The sequence below is a fragment of the Hipposideros armiger genome, unplaced genomic scaffold, assembly GCF_001890085.2.
Source record: "Hipposideros armiger isolate ML-2016 unplaced genomic scaffold, ASM189008v1 scaffold_692, whole genome shotgun sequence".
Classification (NCBI taxonomy): domain Eukaryota; kingdom Metazoa; phylum Chordata; class Mammalia; order Chiroptera; family Hipposideridae; genus Hipposideros; species Hipposideros armiger.
Window position 1 is genome coordinate 1051857 of NW_017732042.1, and position 10748 is coordinate 1062604.

The following is a 10748-nucleotide window of genomic DNA, read 5'->3' on the forward strand; positions in this document are numbered from 1 at the left end:
TAGGGGTGAAGTGATAGCTCACCTGCAATTTACTCTCAGATTAAGAAAAAAAATGTGTATACCAACCACACGCACACACACACACACACACACACGTAGATAAAGCAAATAAGGTAAAATGTTAATATTTGAATCCAGATGAAGGGTATATGGATGTATTCTTGCAAATTTCTGTAGGTTTTAAATTTTGCAAATTAAAGGTGAAAAGAAAACAAAAAGGCATGGGCTTTGGCATTAGATCTGGTTGGTTTAAATGTTAATTGTAACCTCCCACCCCCACCCTCTTTTGTTTATTTATTTTTACTTTGGGGCTTTAGGTGAGTTATTTCTTTCTCTTGCCAAGGGTTTTCCCAACTGTCAACAGGATTAATAATACTACCTACCCCCAAGGGTTGTAATGATTAAAGATGATGAATGTAAGGGGCTGACAATGCCTGGCACATAATGACCACTCAGTTGTGCCAGCTGTAATTATGATGATATATAATGTCATATAGAGTCACACAAAGGGACACATAGATGGAAGGTGGGAGTGCTCCTACTTTCTATTTCCTTCCCTCCTTCCTTCTTCCTTCCCTCCTTCCCCCCCCCTTTCCTTCCTTCTTTTCTTTATTTGAAAGAACTGAGGTATTTTGGGGGTTGCCATTCAATCCCATTCCATGAGCAAGAATGTAGAGTATCCCTCCCTGGGGATAAGGTGTAGGGTAGACAAGGGTGGCAGGGGAAGCACAGTGGGTGAAGGGCCAGCCACGGTCTAAGGAACAGGAAGGTGCTGTGGCAGGAAGTGAGACAAATTCCTGGGGACTGGGGATGGGGACGTGGTGGCCGTTGGTTCCCCCCTGAGTGGATAAGTCACTGGTTACTTTACCTGCTCTGTCGTGCCCGTGCCCCTTCTCACAGAGCTTGTGCTCCCAGCCTTGGTCACTGTGCAGGGCCATGGCCCCCAAATCTCGGGTGGATACCAGATGTGTACAAGCCCTGGACCCCTGCATGCTGAACGCTCATGAGGACGGACGGTTCCCGAGGAGGAAATCAAACCAGAAGCCAGCTTTGTAATTGCCTGGAGCATTTTAATGGAAAGCCGATTTTTCACTTTTGCCAGTCAGCCTATCCCAGTGAGGAGCTGAGATGGGAGCTTTGGCTGCGGGACATTACCATAGAAGCCCACTTTCCTTCCTGACTGCAGAGCCATGGCAGAGCTGAGGAGCCTGAAGCTCAGAGCCCGACGACTTCCTGTGTACAACAAGGCAGAGCCTCAGGAGCTTGTGGAGGCTTCAGGTGGGGGGAGGCTTTGATAACTGCTGCTGTGTGGTGGAACCTTTGCTCTCTACGGAGCGGGTGAGAGTAGGCGATTGGGGAGAAGCCCCCTAAGCTGGCCGGTTAGGACAAGAGCAAGAAGCAATAGGAAACTTGGCCGGAGTTCAACTTCAAGGTGCCCTCCATCCTAGTTCAACTCAAAAGAGTTGATGTACTCCCGCACCCATTTCTTCTCTGGGTTGGCACACACCTGGCGTTTTTTTCGGGTGATAAAGCTGTGGGAGAGGAGGAGAAGAGAGGGAGACCTGGTCAGCACTCGTACTCCCAGTTTGGGTAACGAGACGGATGGAGGCATCAGGGGAAATGATGGTACTGGGTGGGTCGTTTTTGGAACTCCATCAGATTGTATCTGTGGCTTTTAAGGAAAGGGCATTTCCTTTTCTATTGGTTCAAAGGGCTCCAAGCCAAAGGCGGGCTTGTGTGTGTTTTCACCCACACACAAACACGCAAGCCTAAGGGGATATGGCGCCTTGGCGATACAGGGGCTCAGGGTTGAGTTGGTCAACCACTAGCCTTTTCTCAGCACTTCCTCTGTTTCAGACCTTGTGCTGGGTGCCCAAGATGCAGAGAAAAAGAGGTGTCCTCCAGGAACTGAGTCATGGCTGACTAAGTGGGAGACAAGAACTAGTAAAACAAACCTATAATTTGGCTTCAGATAACCCAGTGCCTGGCACAGCGTAGACACTCAACAAATGAATACACCTATGCATACATGGCAAATGAAAGAAGGACATGAACTTGGGTCTTGATTTCACCACTTACTCGTTGGATTACCTTGGGCAAATCACTTAGGGCCTTTGAGTCTATTTGCTTCCCTCGAAAATGTGAATAGAAGTACTTCCTACGTTGCCCAATTATTGTGAAGGTCAGTTGAAACAGTATGTGTGCAGTGGTTTTGGAAAATACCATAGATGTGTTGTTATTGGAATGCTGTGGGACCTCTGCTGTAGGGTGGATCAGAGACTGAAGGTCCTGGTATGGGACACCATGGCTCAGAGAGGCGGAGGACAGTGGCAGTGTCCGAGCACTTCTACCAACTAACCTGTGAGCCAGTGGCCTTATTCCTACAGCTGTTGATGCTGTAAGGTGGAGGCATAAAAGGTTGGGGATCAGGGGCTCAGTTTAGCTGCCCGCCCTCCCCTGTTACTGGGAGACTTGTTCTGTTTGGGGGAGATCTTGGGCCTGGATAGCAGTGGTTTCAATTAACGTGTTACTTTGGGGTTTGGCCCTTTCTCATTTTGGCAGCTTCTTCTGGATGTTTTCAGACAAAGGCTTAGGCTGTCTGCTGAGAATGAGGGTTTCTTGGTCCCTTTTTGTGCTCTATCATGGATAGTGTTTGCTCTCAGGAAAGCTGCTTCCCGTTTTCTGAGCCTTACTCAGAGCCGCTTGACCATCCCTCTGTCTCATCCTGGTGTGCACAGAAGCGAACAGAATGGGGATTCTGGGCTCTTGTGCCTCCTAGTGTTCGTTTTCTTACTTGGGGTGGTGAGAGCGCTTCAGACCCACACCTTGCCCTTGTTAAACCCGGTGTCATACAGGAAATCCTGAAGACGCACATTTTCTTTCCTCAGGCCCCTGGCCTGTGGCCAGGAAATGAAAAGGCCAGGAAGCCAGCATCTGGGGTTACGGTTGCTCAGGCCTCCATTTCTTCCTCCTCCCTGTAGAGCGTGACACTGGAGAATCGTCCCTCTTTGCCAAGCCTTCTCTCCCTGCCTCCATTGTGGGGACCTTCTACTTGCCTGACTTCCCTCCTACTTCTCTTCCTGCTCGGTCTCTTTGGGAGCCTCTACCGTCACCTGCCCCTTGAGAACTGCTCAAAGTTGCTGCCCTGTTCTGTGTGCTTTCCCAAGTCTCTGGCCCTGGGTCTGGCACACAGTAGGTGCTTAATGGATGTTTAGTGAATGAGTTAGTGAATGAATGAATTGCATTCACTCATCAAGCTTCACTGGTCACTTCTATGCGTATAATAATACATTTAGGGGAGGAGAAGGATGATGATGCTAACACCTACCAGGCACCTACTGTGTGTCAGGACAAAGAAAAATGTTCCAATTTTATCTTGCATGTTGTTATTCTCACTTTGACCCAGTGGGGGAAATAATTCTATTTTACTCCACTTTACAAATGAATAAATTGAGGCTTAGAGAGGTTAAGTGGTGGGTCCAAGCCCATGCAGCTACCAGTTGGCAGAGCTGGGATTCTAACAAAGGCAGGCGAGCTCTGGAGCCAGCCAAGACTGTACTATAGTGCTACTGTTACGTTGAGAGACCCCTTCCTCCTATGAAAGAATGTCGTATCTCTAGCCCCAACGCCCTTTCCTCAGCTACCAGCTGGACGCTGCCACAGGGTCGTCCTGCTGCTCCCTTGGCTCTTTCCTCTTGAAACAGCGCTTCCTCAAGACTTCGGCGGGCTCCACACTTCTCCAGTCATCTAGGCTGATACCTCAGCGTCGCCCTCCATCCCTTTCTCTTCCTTGTTCCTGACTTCACATCACCTGCCCGGGGTGGCTGCTTCCACCTCTGAAGGCTCCTTGCCCCGTCTCTCCTTCCCTTCCCTTCAGTGACTGTTCAGCCTTCAATACCACTCACGGGGATAACAACAGCCTCTTGATTGGACCCGTTTTCTCGGCGTTCCCTGTTCCAGCTCAAGCCACGCTGGACAACACTAACGCTTTTGCTTCATTGTGCCGACACTCAAGCCCTCAGTGCTTTACTACGCGGAGACGCCACATAAACCAGAGGAGCCCTGGTGACGTTGCCTCTGTCTGATGGACCCAGTCCCTCAAGCCTTTCTCTGCTAGTCCACTTCCAAGTCCAACAGCACCTTATGCAGCAAACTTCCCCTGAACCCCTTCTCTTAATCCCCGAAGCAAGCTGGGTGTATTCCCTCTCTCCTTTTGTAATGTTCTTATGCCGGGTGTCTTTGTCACTGCTCTGTCTATCATATCCTCTTATTAGCTTATGAGACCCATAACGGCAGGGATGGTGGTTTACTAAGCTCTGCCTGCCTGTAATTGGTGCTCAAAGAACGACTTTTTTTCTTTTCAAAAATAATTTGTTTTCAGAAATAAAATTAGTCATGTTAAATATTACCACTGTACTTTGAAGGATTCATCAGAACCAAAGGTCAACTCTGAATACCTATTACTTTGCCAGAGTCACAGGAATTTTTGGATCAAAAAAACTTCACCATTATAAAAGAAACTTCATGATTGCCCCATTTAAATTCTTTAAGTCTCTATCGTCTTAAATTTCTTAAGCAACTATCGCTAAGGATCTTGCTCTAGCAGCAAGCAGAGGCTTCAGAGAGAGGCTCCATTCCTCACTTACTGCACAACCTTGGGCAAGTCGCCAAACCTCTCTGGGTCCGTTTCATTATCTGAAACGCGGTAGAATTCTCTTTACCGGTCAGGGCTATTATGATGAAGTGTAGAGATAATGCACGGAAGACATTTGACACACAGTAGGCATTTCCTAGGTGGTAGGGATTGTAGTATTAGCTTGCATAGTTAAAGGAGAATCTCATTTCATTATTTCTTCACCAATCCATAAGTATTTTTTTTACACACTTGACTACAACTCAGGCCATGACTTCTGACCTCTCCTCCCTCGTTCCAGAGATTATAGGTGGATTTGATTGGCTGTGGGATATGGGGGACTGTGGGGTTCCTAACTAGAAAGGGATGAGTCCATCGTCTTCAGGCAGGGGCATTGCAGACAATATTTGAGTAAAACTCACATCCGTAAATATCGGAGACATAACCCGGTTCATCCGAGTGGGAAGGACCCTCCAAGAACACCTGGTCTAATCCTTTTACATGATGGCAGGGGAATGAGAAGCTGGAGGGGGAGGAGCCACGGCTACCTGAGTGGCTGGAGGAGGGGCTCCTTGGGGGACTGGCTCTGCAACAGCAGGCGCCCCTTCCTCACCCTCCCCCCCAAGGGTTCCATAGGTCTGATACTTACACGACTGCTGGCATGGAGCACTTGCTGCTGGTGTAGAAATACTCCTGGATGTGGGTGTGGGGCAGTGGACGGGAGATGTAGCCAAAACAGCAGGGAGTGGTGTCCGAGGCATCTGGGAGAAGGAAGGAGACCCCTGGATTTAGTGCCAGTGCACACTGGGCATTGTGCTGGGTACCTTATATGATTTATCTTGAATAGACTATTGTCTTCCTGTGGCTGAAACTGAGGCTCAGAGAGGTAAAGGCACTTTGCCGTGGACACACAGTGACAGAGTGGGGATTCCAACAGAGGACTGAGAGGTTCTCCCCAACCCCTCATTTAATCCTTGAGCCTAGCTCGTAGCCTTCTCTCTACAACATAACCCTATGCCTTTGGCTCTCAGGACATGTGGTGCCTCCACCCGACTTGTCTTGGGCGCTCCGCCCTTATTCTTGCCCTTCTAAGATCCTCAATGGATTCAGAACTTAGTTTCTTTTGAGGCCATGGGTGGGCTGGGGGAGGCTTCCGAAACTCAGATTTCATGGCTCAGTCAGGACCCCAAAGAGGGGCCTCAAGATGTGTATTGGATCTTGGGAGCCTCTGGGTGAGGTATAGTAAGAAGTGCTGTAACAGAAAAGGAGGACTTTTTGTTGGTCAGTTAATTCAGGATGACCCTGGGAGGTGTCAGTTGCGGTTTCCCAGCAGAGTAGGAATGTTTAAAAGCCAGACAGAACTGGGTTTGAATGCCGGTTTCCCCACTTCCAGCTGTGTGACCTTGGCAATTTACTTAACCTCTGTAGGTCTCTGTTTCTCCATCTGTAAGTCAAGGACAGCTACTCAGAGTAGTTGTAAGTATTAACTAAGATGATATACGAGTATATAAAGCAATTAGCATAATACTTGACCCATAAGTAGGCACTTAATTCACTTTCATTATTCTCTCCCAGGTCCTGCTTTTTTTTTTCCATCTATGAAATGGGGGGAAATATGACCGTCCCAGGAAAGTTTTAATTAAGTGCTTATAAGTTTCTTATAAACTCTGCTGGCGTTAGGCATGATTTAGTTGTGTTTTGAGGTCAGCTTGAGCTGCCCCTGCCCCCTAATATCCCCAGCATCTGTCCACACCCCGTGAGCACCTGCAAGCCACAGAAAAGTTAACCAGAGGGTCCCTGCCATGAAGTGGCTTAGAGATCTATCAGGGACAACTGGACATCTGGGAAAAGCAACAAGTAAGCATGTAAATCATAGGGTTCAGACAGTATAAATGCTCCAGCTAAAAAGAGGGCAAGGCCTGGGCTAGCCAGAGGGTCTGACTCCGGGGGGCCGTGGTGGTCAGGACCCGGACTTACATGGGGAGGCAGATGCAGGAGCGCAGAAGGCAGCAGCGGCAAGGAGAACAGCTAGGGCAGCTGCGGAGACCTTCATGGTACCTGTGGGCAGAGGCTGTGGGAGATACTGTGCTGCCTCAGGATCCTCTGCAGGGATTCTCTGCAGCTCGGGCCAGCCCTTTATAGGGAGTCAGGCCAGTAGAGGGGGCGCCCCCAACGGGAGTTTCCAAAACAGCAGTCACACACTGGCTGATAGTGTACGCGAAATTGCATGAAACAGAAAAGAAAACCGAAATAGCCTCTGGAAATCTGAGTCTCCCTCTCTCGTTCTCTCTCCCTCCCGTTTCCCTTTCCCCTTCCCCTTCCCCTTCCCCTTTCCTTTCCCCTTCCCCTTCCCCTTCCCCTTTCCTTTCCCCTTCCCCACCACCCTCCCATCCAGAGTGAGCTCATCAATTCTCCCTTCACCCTCAGCAAGAGGTAGAACCGCGCTGGTGGTGGAAAACCTGTTCCTCTGCTGGCATCCTCAGCTTTGTCTTCCCTGGCAGGGGTTCTCCTCACAGGTCAGGAAGCTGCTTCCTTGGGGGCAGGAGAAGGGACGGTTGGGACAGGACCAGGAACAACTGTGTGTTTATCTGGTTGCTTTCCAAGTTCTTTTTGATGAATTACAGGTCTGTACCTTCTCTCTCTTACCCACGGAAGGATGTTATTTACGAGGTGTTTTATTGAGAAGGGGAGGGTCCTCTGACATACAGTCCCCAAAGGAGAGCACCCACCCTGTGATTGGGGCAGTGGGTCTGAACTGGGCATTCGCGACCTTTTCACCGGATATGAATCAGAGTGGGTCTTGCTTTCATAACCCCTGCAGGGTCACCTCCATTTACTTGTTGAGCGATCCCTGGGAAAGTTTCTTAATGTCTTTGAGCATCTATTTCCTTGTTTATAAAGTGGGATAATTGGTTATAGGCTTGTTGAGAAGGGGGAGGGGGGACAAGAGAGAGGAAGAGAGAGAGAGAGAAAGAGAGCTCATGCTACACACTACAATTATTAGCCATTTACTGAAGGCTTACTGTGTGCCAGCCACTATTCTAAGGGTTTTGCATGTGTCAGCTGTTAATTATGCCCATGTCCCCATTTAAAAAGAATGTAATCTTAATACCAAGAACATTTTCTTGTTAGCTGCTGTCACATAATGTCGTGGTGGCCAACGGTGGCTGAATCACTCAGAATGAGAAGACCTTTTTTTTTTCCTTCCTCCTTTGTTTCTCACAGTGACTTTGAGGCAAGGTGGTTATTAATCTCATTTTGCAGAAGCGGAAATGGAGCTTCTGCAAAAGGGTCATTAAGGTCTTCAAGGTCATACCTCCAATAAGGTGTTTCTGAGGACCAGGCTCAACCTCTTTCCACTGACTCACATCAGTCGGGCAGTTAACAGCTAGTCCGTCCTTTCTAGGTGCCGGGTGTTATTCTAAGCTTGTCACAAGAATCCTCTCATTCCTTCCTCATTCACAGGTTAATGATAGAAACCCAGTTTTGGAAGGGATGGCCATCTCATTTAAAGAAAGAAACGGCAAACACTTCAGAAACATGCATCCATCCATATAACAGTGTTGTGCCTGTTTTAATTGTTCCCTTCACATAGCCCCCTTAGTTACGAAACACGTGAAAGGCTGTGTAGCCTGGTGGGTAAGAGCAGGGACTCGGGTGTGTCCCCCACTTGCTAGCTAGGTGCCCTTAGGCAAGTTACTTAATCCCTGTGGCCTCAGTTTCCTTATATAAATCAGCGATAATAACTAAGGCTCCTCCACGGCTGTTGAGACAACTGTCTCCATAAATGTGCTCATGCTTGTAAGCTCTTAGTGCAATGCTTGACACATGTTAAGTACTTAATAACATTAGCTATTATGATGATATTATTATTAAGAGTAAGAAAATGGCAATCCCTTTAAGGATATTCTCTACTTTAGGCTTTCCAGCAGTGTAGACCAGACCCTAATTAGTAGGGATTAGTGAACTCTATTATGGAAGTGTTTATTTTTAAGCAAAAAGTGTTTATTTTTACTCAAATGCGTCAGTTGAGGCTTAGAAAGGTTAAGTGACTTGCCTAGGGTCCCGTCGCCTGAAGTGTTGTTGTAGAACCCCACATTGAATGCAGGTCTGGGTTCGTAGACTTTCTACCACACCGCATTGCTTTTAGAGAAACCCTGAAACGTTTGCTGAGGTTCAGTTTTTCCATGTGAGCTCTATTTCTGTTTCCTTTCCTTGATATCAGTTTCCCTCTTTGAGGAAGAGAGGAAAGCATTTTCCCAGATACTAAATTTGCTGAGTTGGGACGTGAGCTTAGGAGAGAGGTGAGGGGACCCACCCAGTGAGGGGACCCACCCACAGATGGACCAACATGGTCCTCTTCTGTCAATCCCGTGAACCTTCCTGCTGGGTGTAAGGGTGTGTGCATGTTTGTGTATAAGTGGTAGTGGGCACGGGGGAGAGGTCGGATGGTGGGGTTGCTGAGCAGGAATAGGCAATGGGTACATCAGGAACATGTTTCTTCCCTTTTGGTGGCTCCAGTGGATTGTGTGTGTGTGTGTGGGTGTGGGTGGGGGGGCGGGACGCAGAGGACGGGGAAGAACCTAATTGTAATTCCATTTCTGCCACTCACTTTCTTCTGTGCAAAATTCTCTGGCTCTAATGTACTGACTCCATGAGGAAATCAAAGAGCCTGTGTAAATTAAGCAGCACGGTACTTGGTACAGGGGCGTTCACTGAATGGCAGCTACCGCTATGCTTCAACCAGCATTTGATGTTCCTGGAAACTAGGAACACCTGCCTCCCTGACCACCGCACTTGCGGTTGAGAGGATCAAGGGAAGTAACGACAGCGGCATGCTTAGGAAGCTGTAGCTGAGGTACAGATGGCATGAAGCCGTCTCCGCCCTCCCTGTCTGCCAGCGTGCTTGGTCTCCGCCGCTCACTCATGGCTTATTCACCATACACGTTGTTACTAGGAGTTACAGTGAGCCACACACTGTCTCTTCCTCTGTAAAATGAGACATTGCTTCCAACCTATTTTGGGTAATGCAGCCCTTTAAGAATCTAAGGAAAGCTGTGAACACTTCCCACAAACGTTGTGGAGACCTACACAGACACACACGTGTCATTTGGCATATAGGAGGCTCATCAACCCTGCAGGCTCATTGATGGGCCTCTCGAGTTCAGAGGGCTGGCTCTCATCCATCTTTATGCGTCCTGCACCCCCTTTTCCTAGCGTATTCCTCGCTAAAGCCGGGCGCACGCTTTCTCCAGCCTGATGCAGCCCCTCCCCCTTCCCTCCTGGCCATGTCTTCCTTTTTCCTCTTTCATTCACTCTTCCTAAGCTAAGCTGGCCCCTGGCCCAGCCCCACGCTGTGACATTGGAAAACCAAAGGCAGGCAAAGAAAGTGAAACCTCAGTCCAGCAGGATTCCAAGCTTTGTTCAGGCCTGGACTTCCCCCTAAGACTGTGTGGGGAGCAGCTCTGGTTTTTCTGGCTGCTTAAAAAACAAGTCCAAAGCCTGGGAAAGTCCCTCCATCCTCTAGAAATTCCAGAGTGGGCTCCAGGAGAAAAGCGTCAGGCAAAGTCACTTCCTCCTGTTGAGCCTTCGTTTTTCCCACCTGCAAATTGGAGAATTGCTCCCTGGTTGTGTTGCCCCCTCCTCCCCCGCCCTCCACTCTTGTTTACAAGTATAAATATTTCCCATTTGAGCTGGTGATCAGTGATCTGCTGTCTCACCCTTCCTTGTTTCTGTGGGACCGGGCTTGGGGTAGCTGCTCCATTAATGCTGTTAGAGGAGCTGTAGGAGGCAGCAGTGTGGAGGTGCCACTGGCCTCCCAGCAGGCTCTGGGGACTCACCCAGGTGAAGGCAGGATTCAAATCCCTATCCAGGACTCTTTCTGCCACATCCTGCCCTTTTTTGGTCCAGCTCTGCATTGTTCTTTCGATGGCACTCTGTCCTGCTCCTGTCCTCCCACCCATCACCTCATGTGCATTTCTCTAGGTCAGGGGGACTGACTGACTGTGACAACTGATCTCATCCTTCTGACCACATTCAGGCTGGAGGGTTGCAGCTCAGCCTCCCCCACTCTTCTCACCTTCACCACACGGGACACTGGCTGTGTACCACTGCT

The 10748-nt window shown here is 48.9% G+C and overlaps 1 protein-coding gene across 1 annotated transcript; it reads right to left on the reverse strand.

The window, feature by feature from the left end:
- Nucleotides 1-1063: 1063 nt before the first annotated feature.
- On the reverse strand, nt 1064-10536 carry CCL5 (C-C motif chemokine ligand 5). Its single transcript, XM_019626851.1, has 5 exons — nt 10474-10536; nt 7093-7165; nt 6611-6838; nt 5283-5394; nt 1064-1532 (listed from the first exon to the last, which is right to left on the reverse strand). The coding sequence occupies exons 3-5, from the start codon at nt 6684-6686 to the stop codon at nt 1445-1447; spliced, it is 276 nt and encodes a 91-aa protein (XP_019482396.1). The 5' UTR covers nt 6687-6838; nt 7093-7165; nt 10474-10536; the 3' UTR covers nt 1064-1444.
- Between the last annotated feature and the right edge of the window lie 212 nt (nt 10537-10748).

What these genes read in the sequence shown, in the direction of transcription:
- CCL5 (XM_019626851.1), bottom strand. Translation starts at nt 6,686, where the DNA reads ATGAAGGTCTCCGCAGCTGCCCTAGCTGTTCTCCTTGCCGCTGCTGCC. An exon ending in TCCTGCATCTGCCTCCCCAT is followed by an intron (nt 5,395 to 6,610) that starts GTAAGTCCGGGT and finishes TCCTTCTCCCAG; the next exon opens with ATGCCTCGGACACCACTCCC. An exon ending in TGCTCCATGCCAGCAGTCGT is followed by an intron (nt 1,533 to 5,282) that starts GTAAGTATCAGA and finishes CCTCTCCCACAG; the next exon opens with CTTTATCACCCGAAAAAAAC.